The 17,446-nt window shown below is 49.0% G+C and overlaps 1 protein-coding gene across 1 annotated transcript; it reads left to right on the top strand.

Moving 5' to 3' along the window:
* The first annotated feature begins 1,696 nt into the window (after positions 1-1,696).
* On the top strand, positions 1,697-4,638 carry LOC142590366 (membrane metallo-endopeptidase-like 1). Its single transcript, XM_075702436.1, has one exon. It carries the CDS (start codon positions 1,826-1,828, stop codon positions 4,424-4,426), a length of 2,601 nt encoding a protein of 866 aa, XP_075558551.1. The 5' UTR covers positions 1,697-1,825; the 3' UTR covers positions 4,427-4,638.
* The last annotated feature ends 12,808 nt before the right edge of the window (positions 4,639-17,446 follow it).

Here is a 17,446-nt window from a genome sequence, read left to right as displayed (position 1 = left end):
ACGGACGGTCGACTGGCTCTATTCAAAAGTAAAAGCACGTTTGTCGAGTGGCAGTGGTGGCGCCCCAGTAGGGCAGCCACCTCAGTTCCAAGGAAGAGCAGGGGGGCAATGACCCCCACGGCGAGGCAAGGCGAAGTGACGGACGGACGCGACGAAGGCTACCCCCTCCCCCACTCCCCCCATTAATGCCGGAGGCTTAAATGAATCGTAGAAGGAATGAAGAGTTAATGTTCAAGATAAGCTGGTTTCACGCGGTCACACGACACTGTCTCTTCTTTGCCGCGAACGTCAATCTTTGAGGTTTTCTCTGAACGCGACACCGCACGAAAGGGGCCTTCACGCGAAGGAATCAATGATGATGATGGTTATGTACAGATGAGGAAGATGACGACCATAATATAAATGCTCACAATATTTCTTATATTGTTCTCTCCGTTATGCGAAGAGGAGTAGCCGTAACCATTATAAGGTGACTACGTCTCTTTTTTTTTAGTACTCACGTACGGGGCAGAAACCTGGAGGCTTACCAAAAGGGTCCTACTTAAATTGAGGACGACGCAACGAGCTATGGAGAGAAGAGTGATGGGTGTAACGTTAAGGGATAAGAAAAGAGCAGATTTGGTGAGGGAACAAACGCGAGTTATTGACATCTTAGCTGAAATGAAGAAAAAGAAATGGGCATGGGCAGGACATGTAATGAGAAGGGAAGATAACCGATGGTCATTAAGGGTTACGGACTGGATTCCAAGGGAAGGGAAGCGTAGCAGGGGGCGGCAGAAAGTTAGGTGGGCAGATGAGATGAAGAAGTTTGCAGGGACGACATAGCCACAATTTGTACATGACCGGGGTAGTTCGAGAAGTATGGGAGAGGCCTTTGCCCTGCAGTGGGCGTAACCAGGCTGATGGTGATGATGATGACGTCTCTTTATTTTTATTTCAATAAAAAAGAAACTTGCGTTCGATCAATCCGCTCCAAGCGTTGGAGGATCTTCTGGTTGTTTTTGCTGATCGCTGCTTGTTTCTTCTTCTTCTTCTTCTTCTTCTTCTTTTCTTCTTCTTCTTCTTCTTCTTCTTTTCTTCTTCTTCTTCTTCTTCTTCTTCTTCTACTCCTTCCCCTTCTTCTTCTTCACATTCTTGTACTACCCTATTGGTGCCTCTGTGTTACACTTACCATTTTCTGTCCTGGAAGTGGAGTGAGCTACTGTCCGATGGGGGACAATATCTGTTTTCCTTCTACCTTTGTTGTCTGTTTCTCACTGACCGATAAAATACGCGATAACTTAAAGCAGTTCTTTTCTGTTTGTTTTAGAAAATCCAGCTAATAATAGGCTACGTCGAAAACCACGTTTTACGTTTTTAATTCCGTGTGTGTAGTGCTAGACGGGCCATTGGCCTTTTATTTGTTGACCATTGCTTACGAATCTATATATTTTAAGCCAGTTTCATAATCCTAGTTTTCTATGAGCCACTACTTTCGGCGCTCTTTGGTAACCGATGCCTTTGCGCAATATAATTTATTATTTTATGTCCTCTTGCTGATTGCTCGTCCTGGTGAATTTGATTAATGAGGTTAAAGTATTCATAGTGTCTGTGTGCTTTTATATGCGGCCATAAATGTTTTCCAATTTTCGTTATATTTCATGCACGCATGTTTTCCTTTTCGTCATAAATATCGTGAAAGAAAGGAAAAGGAAGCCATCTCGCCAAGGTGGTCACGCGCCGCGCGCGCGTGAGCACGTCACGAAGAATAAGAAGCAGCACCGCGTCCGTCGTTCCGCAGGCCTGGGACACGCAGGAAACAAGAAGGAACGAGGACACGCCCGGGATGGCCGAGGAATCGCACCTCATCTTCGACATACCGCAAGACGAGATCGTCGTCAGCTCCTCGCTGACGCGTATGGGCAGGGTGCGCGCTGGCGGCGGAAGCAGCCGGGCCCCACTGGAACACTTCGGCGCCCTCGGCCGCGTCGACGACTCGGTCCAGGAGGAGCCGTTTGTGCGCATCGCCGCCGACCAGCCAGATCCCGCGGACGAGCAGCAGCGCAACGCCCATCGCGCCGACCGCGCCGGACCCAACTCCGAATTTGGCAGCGCCGTCGGAGGCAGCAGCGTGCGAGCCATCAGTTTCCTGCTAATCGCCGTCGCCTGCCTGCTGCTCATCGGTTCCATGATCCTCACTGACGTCACCAACAAGGAGGCCAAGGGTGCTGCCGCCGCCGCCGAGGTAGAGTTCGAGAACAGCACCGAAGTGGCCGACGCGGAGTCCCGCGTCGGCGGCCGCGCTGACGCCACGGCATCACCCAATGCTTCGCCCGATGATGTCGAAGGCAACAGGCGTCTTCAGTTGCCCGGAGCGGACCACAATTTGTTCAAGGCGAGACGACCGGCCGCCAGGAACCCTCGAGGACCTCGCAAGAGCCTTCACCGGCTCCTGAAAGGCTCCAAGTGCACGAGTAAGCAGTGCGTCGAGCAAGGCACCAAGTTGGTGGACGAGCTGGAGCCCAAGATCAGACCCTGCGACGACTTCTACCAGCATGCGTGCGTTCGCTGGCAGCACCGGCAGCCAACGAACGTGCAAAGCGACCGCCTCTCGGTCGACTACGCGCTCGTCGACCTCTTCAGCGAGCTGCTGGTCAACGTGATCCGCTCGGACGCGACGCCGTTTCCGGAGCTCAAGTTTTTCATTGACGAGTGCGTCCGGCCGCAGCCGAACCTTTTTAGGAACGTGAGGGATGCCATACTACGCCATCTGGACCTCAAGGGTTGGCCGTACGAGATGGACAACACCATCCCCGACCAAACGCTGTCCACCAAAGTGGGCCGGGTGTTTTCCGAGGTTGGTCTAGAGACGCTCTTCAGTGTGTATCGCGGCCCCACTGGCACTGTCATCGGCCAGCCGCGCAACCTTTTGCTTCGTCACTTCCTCGGCTCGGAACCGCAGATCGCTGGTCGTCTGCTCGGCAAGGCTTACGAGGCCCTTATACAGACTATGGCGAAGAAGACGGCCGCTCCATTCGAGGAGCCGACGATGACAAATGTGACGGCCGTCGAAATACTACTTCGCCGAATGCTGAACGCCAACCGGGCCGTCCTGGACGCGGGGCGCCTCAAGAACTGCTCGACGCGTCAGATGATCGACCTGCCCAGACTCGGCATCGTCAGCATGCACAGGTTCCTCGAAGCTGCGGTGGGCGCGGATTCGGCTATGTCAGAAACGACCAGCATTCATCTTTCGGACACCGATTACTTCGACCGAATGCGCACCCTCGCTCTTACGAAGCACGACCTGCTCAACTACGTCATCTATCGAGTCATCCTTGAGCTGACGCCACTGATAAGCAACTGGACGCTGCGGTCAACGCTCGCCTCCGTGGCCTACTCCCGTTACGCCGAGTTCTCCGAGCGGTTAGACCCGGCTCAGATGTGCGTTCGCTTCCTGGAACGCTACGAGCCCGTGGTGCCGCTTTACCTGTCGTTCAAGAGGGCCCTCGAGCTACTAGGAGGCCCCTCGGTGATTCGAAGCGTACTGGACGTTCTAAAAAATACGTTTCTCGCCGACCTCCAAAATTCCACCATGTTCACGAACGCATTCAAGCAGCACGCGACCAGCCAGGTGAAAGACATTTACTGGGAGGCCCTCATGCCGTACTGGCTGTCCGAGCAAAAGGCCGCCGAGTCGTACGCCGACGGCCTGTACACCAACAACCCGCGGCATCCGGCGCCGCACTTTTTCTACTTCTGGATGCGCACTTCGGCCCAGAGGAAGCGCGACTTCCTTTTCGGCAACAAGACCTCCTGGACGGGCGGCTTCCTGAACGCGTGGGCGACGCTCGACCCTCCGTACGACCACCTGGAGATACCGCTGCCCGTCTTCGACTTCATGATGCCCAACGACTCGAGCATCACACATCTTCACCTGCCGCGCGTCGGTCCGCGAGTCTACCGAGAGCTTCAGCGCTTTCTCTGGCACGAGGCTATCAACTTCGACCTCAAGCGATCGGCGTCCGAGGAGTCCCACTACTTCGACCGCCTGCGGCACTGCCTGGAGAACCAGTACCGGGACATCGACTTCAACCCGAGCCGCGTGCCCTTCAACTCGGCCAAGACGTCAGCCTCGGACCTCCTGGACTTGTTGGCGGTCCGCACGGCTTTTCACGCCTACCTTCGACAGCTTGGAGCGCACGACGGCGACTACCGGTTGGCCGGAGCTCCCAACCTGAGCGGGCAGCAGCTCTTCTTCCTGTACTACGCACGCAGCCATTGCGAGCGACTCAACCCGCGCTTCGCGGTCAAGCTGATGACCAATGGGCCGGTCAGTCCCGGCTGGTACAGGGTCAACGGCCCGCTGCGAAACATGCCCGACTTCGCCATCGCCTTTGGCTGCCCGCCGGGCACGTCTATGAACCCTGTCGATAAGTGTCTATGACCCGCACGTGCCGAAAGGACGCACAGCTTATGCAAGTTGTCGTGTCTCACGCATGTCTCCCGCTAAATAAAGAGCAGACACGCGAGAACGGCATGCGTGCAGGCATGCATATACGTGGAATGTGTCATGTACGCTGTGAAGCCATCCACTTTTTGTGAAATTAGTGACAGATCAGGCTGATTGACATGCTGAATAAATTTTGGGTTTTAATATCTAAAGCAACGCCCAGGTCATGAGAGATGTAATGAGGAGCTCCGGGTTCATTTTGAACACCTATACTTAGGGTTCTGTGATGTGCACCCGAAGCATGCCGCATGGGATTTTTTTCGCATTCAGCCCCTACAATGATTTTTTACAGTGAAGCTATAGGGATTATGCCTAGGGTAGAGTAGTAAACGACATTATTGGGCTCTTGAAGCACTATTGGCAGAGGGCCTGCTAGGTAGGTCCCTACCCAGCCATTGGCTAGATGTATGTCGGAACAGGGAGGCCATGCCTCTTCCGCTCGTTCACTAGAGGCTAGGATTCCTTCCATTTTGTTCTGCGTGTGCAAAAAGCGTGGGCCCATGCCGGAGATAGTGCACAACCGGGCCGACCTACGGCGGAGGTAAAGCAGTTTTCAAGCACTCTGCCAACTATGTTGGTTCCAAATAGAGCTCGTATCACACATTGAGCTTATAAGAACAGATACTACCCCTTGAGCCGCGTCGACCATGTCTACGTTCGCACCGCCCTGTCTTCGCCAGCGTTCCAAGCACTTTTGTCATCATCATCATCATCATCTTCATCACCATCATCAGCCTGGTTACGCCCACTGCAGGGCAAAGGCCTCTCCCATACTTCTCGAACAACCCCGGTCATGTACTAATTGTGGCCACGTCGTCCCTTCAAACTTCTTAATCTCATCCGCCCACCTAACTTTATGCCACCCCCTGCTACGCTTCCCTTCCCTTGGAATCCAGTCCGTAACCCTTAATGACCATCGGTTATCTTCCCTTCTCATTACATGTCCTGCCCATGCCCCCCATTTCTTTTTCTTGATTTCAACTAAGATGTCATTAACTCGCGTTTGTTCCCTCACCCAATCTGCTATTTTCTTCTCCCTTAGCGTTACACTTATCATTCTTCTTTCCATAGCTCGTTGCGTCGTTCTCAATTTCAGTAGAACCCTTTTCGTAAGCCTCCAGGTTTCTGCCCCGTAGGTGAGTACTGGTAAGACACAGCTATTATACACTTTTCTCTTGAGGGATAATGGCAACCTGCTGTTCATGATCTCAGAATGCCTGCCAAACGCACCCCAGCCCATTCTTAATCTTCTGATTATTTCCGTCTCATGATCCGGATCCGCGGTCACTACGTCCCCTAAGTAGATGTATTCCCTTAGCATTTCTAGTGCCTCACTACCTATCGTAAACTGCTGTTCTCTTCCGAGACTGTTAAACATTACTTTAGTTTTCTGCAGATTAATTTTTAGACCCACCCTTCGGCTTTGCCTCTCCAGGTCAGTGAGCATGCATTGTAGTTGGTCCCCTGAGTTACTAAGCAAGGCAATATCATCAGCGAATCGCAAGGTACTAAGGTATTCTCCATTAACTTTTATCCCAAATTCTTCCCAATCCAGGTCTCTGAATACCTCCTGTAAACACGCTGTGAATAGCATTGGAGAGATCGTATCTCCCTGCCTGACGCCTTTCTTTATTGGGATTTTTTTGCTTTCTTTATGGAGGACTACGGTGGCTGTGGAGCCGCTATAGATATCTTTCAGTATTTTTACATACGGCTCGTCTACACCCTGGTTCCGTAATGCCTCCATGTCTGCTGAGGTTTCGACAGAATCAAACGCTTTCTCGTAATCAGTGAAAGCTATATATAAGGGTTGGTTATATTCCGCACATTTCTCTATCACCTGATTGATAGTGTGAATATGGTCTATTGTAGAGTAGCCTTTACGGAATCCTGCATGGTCCTTTGCTTGACAGAAGTCAAAGGTGTTCCTGATTCTATTTGCGATTACCTTAGTAAATAGTTTGTAGGCAACTGACAGTAATCTGATCGGTCTATGATTTTTCAAGTCTTTGGCGTCCCCTTTCTTATGGATTAGGATTATGTTAGCGTTCTTCCAAGGTTCCAGTACGCTCGAGGTCATGAAGTACTTTTGTGCCTACTTTCAAACCGCTCTCCCGTGGTGGCGGTTCCTTCGAAAGGCCATGGGCGGCGGTCTCGTCGTCTTCGCGAATGTATATAAAAATAAAGGTAAATGAGCTCGTACTTTTGTTCAAAATTCTGTGCCACCTCTGTGTCGTGTGTTAAACATATTCGCTAGTCATCCACCTTCACAGAGCGGAATAGCTCATGATTTTCTTTAATACGTTAGCATTCTTCGGGTACTTCAAGGTTTTTCGAAAGCTATCTATCTATCTATCTATCTATCTATCTATCTATCTATCTATCTATCTATCAGTGACAGCCAGAAATTTCGCTCGGGGGGGGGGGGGGAGGGGGAGGGGCTTACGTTGGAGAGCTCGGCCTCCACCTTACAGAATTTGTCGAGGGATCAAATACATTAATAATAAGTACATTGTCATCGCCAAAGATGCTGCAAGCTAATTTTTGGACGCTACGCACTGCCAAGACAAGTGAAATATGTACTTTTTCATAAAAGAACATATTCGTGTGCCAAAAAATTGAGCCAGAAATAACTGATATCAATGCTACCATGTTTTTCTGTCTATTTAATAAGTAAAGAAAGTCTCACATGAACTTTAGAACTATATCAGTTCCAAACCAGCAAAGCAGTGCATGCCACTGATATGATAAATGTAAATGCCGTGAAATGAACACGTTCAGGACAAATATTTTAATGAAACTTTGTCATTCCAGAATACCTTGTTTACATTTTTGCACATATGCAACGGCCAGGGAAAAATCTCAGTGACGCTGTCCTTCGTTCCAATGTATTGCACAGGAGCAGCTGTCACCGGTCGTGTATTGCATTTGCACTGAAATTATAGGCGCAACAGATATCACTTATGTAAAGTAGGAGTTCTGCAAATATACATTAGAAATACGAAGATACAACGGAATACACAAATGCGAAGATAAAGCTTGATAAAGGGCAATAAAGTGTCACTGGGGACAAAGTTCACTGCATGTATCCACAAAACCTCGCAACCAGATATTTAAATATACCTATGTCTCCAACAAATCTACGTATCTAAGCAAAAGTCACTGTATACAGGGTGTTTCAGCTAGCTTTAGCCAGAGTTAAAAAATATACCGATGCACTCTAAAACAACGCGAACAAATGCATGTTGCTCACTTTTGTACGTATAGTGTGTCACGCTATATTTTTGTATTTTGCTTAACTATATTTTTAGTCAAGACTAATTAACCAACTTCTGAAGTAACGAACCTAGGAAAAAAATTCCAATTAGAAAGTTGCACAGCGGTTCGCAAAACGTTTGAATAAGCAGTTTCTGTCTTCCTATTTATTAAGTATTAGTGCATTTCAGCTTACTGATGATGCCCGCGTAATACAAAACACCACGTGACATGCCCGCTTGCACGTCGTGATTGCACTGCTCCCAAACGTTCCGTGCGCAAACAGCCATAGGCGCGCTGCCGCTTAAAAGGCGACAGGTCAGCGACGCTAGCGTTTGCTGCTCGATTTAAGCTTGCAAGCGTTATCGCTTGCACTGCGTAAAGCGACTGACGGACGTGGTGGTGGTGGTGGTTGTTCCAGACAGCGATAAACAGACTGTCGTGCACGGGCTGTTAAAGTGCGAGCAATTTCGTGATGCCTTTTTACAAAAGAGGAAAAAGCAGACGTGATCCTTTCCCTAGGAGCTGAAGGCGGACCGAGACGGCAGGCTACAGGAGTATTTCAAAGCCGGTATACCCGGGTACACGACCGAGCTCGAGCCAGCGTTAGCGCTGTTACATTCGTCAACTCAAGTAGCTGTGGTGTGGGCTCGGCGTTTTCGTTGGCTGCGCTTTAAAGAACTCACACGACGGTTACAAGTAGCTGCACTGTGGGCGATGCATTTTGGTTCCCGATCTTGAACATGCCGAATCGCTTGGAGTCTGAAGGTTACGCTTCTTCCATGGCATTTCAGTGCAACGGATGTTTTATAGCGTTCCCGTTTATGCTATATACTATGCTCCTCTGCGATGCCCGATCAATCGCCGGCTGCATGTACTGGCGCAGTCGACGGCTATGTGACGACGACGGCATGGCGACAACGGGATGACGATTCTGAAATTCACATGGCAGTTAAAACTAGTAGTGCAGAAACCACATGAATCACATTAAAGCGCTAGTTCGCCGCTCACTTTTGCATCGCCCACAGTGCTCGCCCGATCCCGGAGGTAGTGCAGGTTTGCATACGCGCTGAGATTACGGCCTGCATAAAATTTCGATTACTACTACTACATGGGCAGACCTCTACACGCGCGTGCTGCGACCAGTTTCTGACATCCTCGTCGACCTTATTCCATAAAGTTTTCTTTTCACTCTCCTGCTCTCGATGCACACAGTGCACTTAGAAGTTCCCCAGGACGGTGTATATATGTATCTCTTATTGGACTGGAGAATTGCATTTCCACATTGGTTGAAATTTCCTGATGTGCAGGTGACATTCGTATATAGAGCAGTGGTGGCGACAGACGTGTTCTACGAGCAAGATTGCATATAGCTATCAATTCTATTGAAAAAAATTCTATTCGCACGAGGTCTAACGATGTCGGCAGAAAAGTTTGCCGCCATTGCTTCACTAGGCGGGACGTCTCGCGCTACACGTTAAAGTTTGCACGCTCTCCCATTCAGCACGTGTCGGGTCACAAGTTTCGGGGTATGACGATCGACATGCTGACTAATGACGTGGACGCCCCATGTTCAAATATTAAAAGAAAAAATGGGTCATACGCGAGCATCATGCGTATGCTATCAAGCAACGCTGAGGGCTGCTCCGTGATTGCTCTGCTACACACGTATACGGCTCTCTGTGAAGGTATCCTGCGATAGAACGTTCCCATGCTACTGGGCAATTCCCACACCAGCACGAAAGCACTCACTGGTAAGCAAGCAAAAGCCTCGAGGATGTGCTTCGGCTTACCAAACCACGCATGAAGTGTAGAAAGCGTTGCAGAAAGCAGATGCCTATCGGTTCCAATGCTTCTGCAGCGGTTCATTCGAGTTGATCTGCGCTTTTCCGCCGGAGTGCCGTGTCATCCGCTTGCTTCAGACAGCGGTCCTGTGGTGCGGAACTTGCTCCCGGCGAATTATCAAAGCCCTTCTATGCCGACGGAGCCACCACGGAAATTTCATTCGTGCTCAATTGTCACTTTCGTGCCTGGCTTCAAGGGCAAGAGAAATACACCTGGTCCAGCGCTGACATATCTTGCTCTAGGACATGTCAACACCAGCTACATGGCTCACCGTCATCTTTACATTTGACGGCTCCGTTACGCGTACATCATGTGCCATTGCTGTGTAGATTTCGTCTGCGAGTGTTACCATCTCTGCCACTCTCAGTCATCGCGCTTCAGCTACAGCCACTGAACTAGCTGCTCTGCGGGCAGCCTTTACTTACATTATTGACTCCACAGCTGAGTCTTGGGCCATCTTCTTCGACTCAAGAGTGGCCCTGCAGTTCCTGAAGCCGCCACGCACGCAGGAACAACTCGTAACGGACATCAGACGCCTATGCAATAAAGCCTGCGAACTGTTGTTCGTTGTGCTGCAGTGGTTACGAGCCGACGGCGGAATACAAGGCAACGTTCAGGCTGACCACGCTGCCAAAGCTGGACACGACAGATAGAGAGAAACGGTCCAGATACGTTTCTCGAGAAAAGGCGCGGCGACACTGGTATCTGCACACTCTTGGCGTTTCCAGTGATCCCTCTAGACAGATGCAAGTTATCAGTACGGGCCCCTATACAAAATTGATCCATCATGTGACTTTTACACGCCGCGTGGTCTTAATAGCCAAACCTAACATCCCTACACCGCATCAGACTCAACATGGCCTACACGAACTTCAAGTGCAGGATTCAACTGGCGGCCTCACCAATGCGCCTTGAATGCAACGCCCCTGAACACCTGCAACATGTTCTGTGCCACTGCTGCCACTACGCGTCAGAGAGACAATCTTTGAAGGCGGCACTACGCCTGCAATGGGACTCGAGCTTGGGACTGCGGCACATTCTCGGCCCATGGCAAAACACCGTATGCGGCGTGCGACCCCCCCCCCTCTGCCCCGTCTATCTTACGCCTCGACCAACTTTTCGTCCGATCGGCTTCCACAGGGGGTCTTAGAAAAGCAAAAACATCCTTTGTTGGCTTCAGTTTTCGTAATCTGGCGATGTATTCTGCGACGGTCACTTCGGCGATAATATCGCCTCCGCGTAACGTTGGTCTCAACCAGCCAATCAGCTTATCCGCTTTTGCTCAACCAGCCAATCAGCGCGCGCCTGACGGCGACACTGTCGCCAAAAGTGATCGTCACAGAATACGCTCCCTGAAATTCCCTGATTTTCAAAGAATAATGCAAGCATGCAAATCGAGTCCAGAAGATACGCATCCTAGGCATGCATATAAAAGCCAACGGGTCAAACATAGAAGCTATTCGCAAAATCGAAGGCACGGTTACAGCGGCTACACGCCTGATCAAACGCATTACAAACAAGCACACGGGCATGAAGGAGGACAGTGTCATGCGCCTCATACACTCTTTCGCAATCAGTCACATCACTTATGTGGCTGCCTTCCACAACTGGAATGTCACTGAAAGGGAGAATCGTTGTGAGGCAGAAGGGGCACTCCAAAGGGTGTAAACTTTTCTTACACTCTTAGAAATATTTACACCCTTTGGGGCTTATCTTGTCCCACAACAATAATCGTCATCTGTCTTGCCCGCGTTTCCTTTCTTTAACGCTGCGAGCCCGGTACTTCCCAGTCACGAACGGCATGCGCGTTATCAGTGTGACGCAGCTTCTCGAAAGGAAAGTAGCGAGTGCCGAGCTTTCAAGAAAGGAAACTCGGGCAAGACAGATGACGATTAATGTTGTGGGACAAGATAAGCCCCAAAGGATGTAAATATTTCTAAGAGTGTAGAGTGTAAGAGTGCATGTTAAACAAATGTACACCATTTGGGGTGTATATTAGCCACACAACAATAATCGTCATCTACCTTGCTGCGTTTACTTGCAGGCGCGAGAGAGAAAACGTGGGGGCTTTTGCTCCTTGAATGTATGCCTCTGCCTAGGCACTACGCAGTAGGTTTTCTAGCGCATGTTGAATGCGTTTGACCCCTAGACATGCCGGCATTGCGGAGTGCGGTCAAGTTTGTTTACGCTCCGCCGCTGGCTGCCGGCGCGGTTAGGCAGTTGGCACGGACGCCCCATTTGGTGATCGCTGTGTCTGAAGGGGCAAGGTTGAATGAATGTGTGGTTTTTAGTGGCACAACAGCCAGGAATGGCCAAAGAGCTCCATGTCAGTGTTAGTGGCTTCACAATGGAGTGATGGATTCTATGAAGGGGCCTAAAAAAAATAGTCGCTGTAAAGTGTGTGAAATCTACGTGTAATAAGATTATGGCTATGACTAATGACGTGTACTATGAGCCTTAAAGTACATTGCCAAAAATGATATGATATACAAAACATGTCAGATGCAAAGATTGGCCACAGCAGTACGGCCTCACCAGAGCCCTTGAGACACAAGGGCCTGGAGGCATGTGCTATACAAAACTGTTGTCACAGCCACATCCTCTGAAGAGAAGAAGCGCTACGAATGTATGGGACTAATAACTTGTAGGACAACATCATTGAAGAAACCGAGGACTGCTTTGGCGTTAAAAAGCGGTTCTTTGCCAAGAAACATAGCCCGGTGAAGGGGGATGCAATAGCGGTATGCCAGAGGAAAATGTTTCTTTCTCTCAGCTTCGGCTTCCCGACACTCCAATAGGGCGTGGAGGACGTCAGCCTCCCTACACATCTACCACAGGTTGCAGGTTCATTTCCAGAAGGAAAATTATGGGTCCCAAATGTGTGTCCTATTCTGAGACGACAGAACAGGACATATGTTCGCCGTGATTTTGTTGCGGAGGGACAAAAACCTAACTGTGGCTTTATCACGTGCAGTTTATTATTTGTTTCTGCGTCCCACATGCATTGCCAATGCCCTCGCAGTTTCTTTCGCAAGAAAGGCCTCAGATCTGTGACAGGGAGAGCAGTGGCAGGACCAACAGCCTCTGATGCAATTGACGTGGCCAACTGGTCCGCCAGAACATTACCCTCGATTACTCTATGGCCAGGTACCCAGCACATAATGATATGATGGTTAGCTAGATAGTCTTTACATAGCTCGGAACAGAGCTGAATAAGTACGGGATTTTTATGCTTCCAGATTGACATCAAGGCTTTCACGACACTTGGGGAGCCTGTATATATAACTGCTTTTTGGAGTTTTGATTTCCTTATATGCTCCACAGCAGACAATAGTGCGTAGGCTTCAGCCGTAAAGATACTTGTTTCCGGATGCAGTACATCGGATTCCGAGAAGAATGAACCGACGGCTGCACAGGACCCCTGACAGGTGACTTGGAAGCGTCTGTGTAGAACTCTGTGCGCGAGTGCTTGTGTTGAAGTTCTAGGAAATGCATTCGGGTTTCGACCTCTGGAACGTGCTTTGTAACTTCTAGAAAGGATATGTCACATTCTACAACTTGCCACTCCCGATGAGGCAACAGCTTGGTTGGGTGCATTAGGCGATGCTCGAAGAGTCATGCATTTATTCAATAAGCTCCCTCGCACGCAGCGAGAAAGGCTGTCTTACAGAGGGACGATTACGGAAAAGTGTAGCACACGTCATATTGTTGACGGTATTAAAACATGGATGTTCATGATTGGAGTGTGTTTTCAGGAAATATGTGAGGCTAATGTAAGTTCTCTGCAGATGGAGTGACCATTCATTTGATTCCACTTATAAGCTTTCAATAGGGCTTGTCCTAAAAGCGCCAGGGGCCAGCCGGATAACTTAATGGTGGACGGGATGTAGCATCTTTAGCGCGCTCGAGCGGCAGAGTTATATACAACGCCACCATAGTCCAATCGTGATCGAATTAGGCTCTTTTAAATATTCATCACATACTTCCTGTCGCTACCCCATGTTTTGTGGTATAGAATTTCAATATGTTCATTGTTTTAGACATTTTTCTTTAACATATTTAATGTGTGGAATGAAAGTAAGCCTGCAGTCAAGTATTATACCTAGAAAGTTATGCTCTTTGTTGACTGGTATTTGTTGTCCACATAGTTATACACAAGGATCTGAAACCAGGCCTCTCTTTCTTGTGAAAAGAACACAAGAACTTTTGTGGGGGTTGATTTTTAAATCCATTTTTATCTGCCCACTTCGACACCTTGTTCAAGCCCAGCTGTACCTGTCTCTCGCATAATGCGAGGTTACAGGATTTGAAGCCTATTTGGAGGTCGTCTACGTAGACGGAATAAAAAATGGCTGGTGGTAATTAAGGAAGTACGAAGCGTGTTCATCTTCACGATAAAGAGCGTTCAGCTAAGCACGCCTCCCTGTGGTACACCAATTTCTTGCATAAAAGGTCGCGACAATACGTTGCGGACTTTCACGCGGAAGATGCGATTCGACAAATAGCTTTCTATTATGTTTAGCGTACTTCCACGAATGCCCATTCCCGACAAGTCTCGCAAGATCCCGTATTGCCACGTTGTGTCATACGCCTTCTCCATGTCGAAGACTATCGATAAGAAAAACTGTTTACGTGCAAATGCATCACGAATATATCCTTCAATGCGCACAAGATTATCAGTTGCGGACCGCCCTTCTCTGAAGCCACACTGATAAGGACCAAGTATATTGTTGAGCTTAAAGAAATGTATGAGTCTATGATTAACCTTCTTTTTTTCAAGAAGCTTACACAAACAACTTGTAACAGCTATCGGGCGATAACTTGCCGCTAAGGAAGGGTCTTTACCCTGCTTCGAAACAGGGACCACAATCGCTTTTTTCCATGCGGACAGAAGGTATCCGGCAGCCCAAATAGTGTTGAAAATTGTGACTAGTGTAACTGGTGTGTCAGTGTGTAAGTTTTTGCTCATGTCATTCGTTACTCTGACAGGTCCCGGTGCAGAGCTCTTGCTTGCAATCAAGGCAGCTCTCAACTCGGCAGTGCTGAAAGGCCGGTTGTACGGCTCGTTCTGTCTACTATTTCGTAAGACTGGCTTAAGTTCTTCTATTTGTTTGTATTTAAGGAAGGGTTCAGAATGATGGATTGAGTTCGACACACGCTCAAAATGCTCCCCAAGAGAGTCTGCCTGGTCCTGCAAGGTATTCCCTTTGTCGTTCACCAGGGGCAAGGTTCTGACTGGTGTTTTATGCGATCACGGACGACAGCGAAGCGCTGGCAATAGCAATGGGCTTTCGCCTGAAGGGACAGGACCTGCAGTGGGAAGCGGTAGAAGTTACTAGGACTGGAATTTTGGTGGCAGGCCAGAGAAACCCAACTGGGGCAGTGAGCCTGTTGAGTGAACCAACGCGTATATAGAACCAGCCGTTTGCGCCACCATCCCATCTTCCCCTTTTTTCATGTTGTTTTTTTCTCCTTCCGCTAAGTGACGTGTCTTCTTTTTGTTTGCCTGTTAGTTTTGTGTTTTTATGTACTTTTTTTACTAACCGGATTCTTCTAATGAGTGTCAGATCCGAATTCCCGTTGATCCCCCGATACATAGAGGCAGACCACACATATCGTCATCGTCATCATCATCGTCATCATAGAAACTACAGTGTATTGGACCATGGTCGAGTGTGCCGAAAGGTGCTCTCCCGCGGAGGCGCCACGTGTGGAAAAATTGTGCGAGGGCGCTGCGAGCGAAGTGGCTTGGGGCGAAGACGCGCTTCGCAACATGTTCAACGTAATTTCGCTGCGGGCGCTGAGACCGACTGCGCGCGTACGCTCTTATAATGGTGCTTTATTTCAACTGTAAATTTATATTGACACTTTTTTGCTACGTATACAGTTTTCAGACATGGATTGTGCAACATGACGTCTTCAGTTTTGCTGTCGTTGTCAAATGCGTCGTCTGCTAGCGAGCGCGCGTTCGTTGAGCGCACGCTGGCGGACACCAACTTTTTCTCGCAGAGAATCTGTGCAGTACGATTTTTTATGGTTTTACTTGCTTTGATGTGCCCACAACTCCTATCGGCCGATACGAATTGTAGTTTTAGCCAGGTGAACTGCAATTTTTAACATTGTTTTCTAAAAGTAACGCGTAATTTTTGCCACAGCAGTTGCCTTTGTGCAACATGAAGCTACGTAAGAAAATTTTATTGATATCCTGTCATTTTACGTGCTTCTTGTTGGTGGAGTATTGATCAGGGACAAGTATCAAAGAAAACAATAATATAGTGAAATAAACCAAGTTTATAGACTGCGTGGCGCGAAGAGATGCAGATAAACAATGCACTTCTAAGTAAATCTAAGGGTACATAGACATATATGTCCTCGACATATATGTAAGAGAAAAATTATCAAACATTCTAAATGCACTGATTGAAAAAGTGAAAACTCCCGAACGGAATAAGCGTGTTTCTTTTAAAAGCTGCACCAGCCCCAGGTGAACCAACCGATTTTCCTTGAAAAGGAATCAAGGCAAGTTCATATGAACAACAGTGTTAGGGAAAAGATACTGCCTATGTACTCAGACTGAATCGGGGCGACCGGGAGGTCTATAGCAATGTAATCTCCGTGGCTTGTCTGGAAATCTCCTTGAATGTGCCAGCATGCGAAATGGAGTAGAAACCTAATCGGATGATTCATTGTAACGCCTCAAGTCGACCAGAGGCGTTAATTAGACGTTTACCACAAGAGAACCCCTTGCCCATCCATCAGTGCTTATCCAGACGTCAACGCAGCGTGGACACCAACTGTTGACAGGTGCACAAAAGGCCCCTACCCACCCCCCTACTACCTGATGTATTCGTCGATGGGCTTGGTGGATTCCTTGCCCTAACGCCACCCTCAGCCACAACAAACTGATTGACAGCGGTGAGATTAAGAAGGCAGACCTCGCGATCTAGGATCGGAGTACCTGTTGTTATGGTTGGCGTCTGACACCACGTGGCGACAGGTCATTCACCCTACCCCCTGAGCAGGAGCCCACGGGCGACCTCATCCCCGAAACCTTCTCTTGGTCGTGGCATCGTGTGTGCTTACCTCATCCCCGTCACCTTCTCTTGGTCGTGGCATCGTGTGTGCTTACATCATCCCCGTCACCTTCTCTTGGCCGGACCCCACGGCGCCGGAGAGGTCATTCACCCGACCTTCTCCCCGGATTCGTCGAAAAGAGGATCGACTTCTCCTACCCGTGCTCGGTATGGCAGGAGGAGGGGCCCTCTCTCTGTGCCTGTCACGTGTCATCGACGGAAGCAAGATCCCGCCCACACTTGTAGAGAGCCTATTTAAGGGGCTCCGAAATGTACTTTTGATATACTTCATGCTTTTCTTATTTTCTTTCAACTACCTTTGAATAAACCGTGCAAGTTTCGCACTAGCAAATCGTGTCGCCCCTGCTTGGTCGCCATGATCTACCGGATGCCTGCAGCCCGCCGACAACGCCACGCTACCCAATAAGTAATGTCGGTCGAGCTTCCATAGGCAGGCGCCGCTACTTCTCGGCAGCAGTACGGTACGCTACCCTGGAGCCAGCAACAAACTGGTGGCAGCGGTGGGATACGGAATCCTGGAGACCCCAACTTGGACGACAACTACAAGGTCGTAGCCTCTTCGTCCTGGCGACAACGTTCGGAAGGAAGGTGTCTGGATCATGACTGCATGTGGTGAGTGCACGGCTTTTCTTCACTGAGATATCACTTGGCTTTTACGTATCTTTTTGAAAAGTACATAGCAGTGATTTTTCTTTAAACCGTTGACGGAAGTTTGAGTACGTCAAGGTTGTATAGAGTGAAGGTTTAGCAGCACTAAGGG

This window comes from Dermacentor variabilis, chromosome 8 (assembly GCF_050947875.1).
Source record: "Dermacentor variabilis isolate Ectoservices chromosome 8, ASM5094787v1, whole genome shotgun sequence".
In the NCBI taxonomy this organism is placed as follows: Eukaryota; Metazoa; Arthropoda; class Arachnida; order Ixodida; family Ixodidae; genus Dermacentor; species Dermacentor variabilis.
This window is presented reverse-complemented; position numbering and strand designations above follow the sequence as displayed.

Bases quoted from the DNA above. Each gene is read 5' to 3' on its own strand.
- LOC142590366 (XM_075702436.1), top strand. From the start codon at position 1,826: ATGGCCGAGGAATCGCACCTCATCTTCGACATACCGCAAGACGAGATC.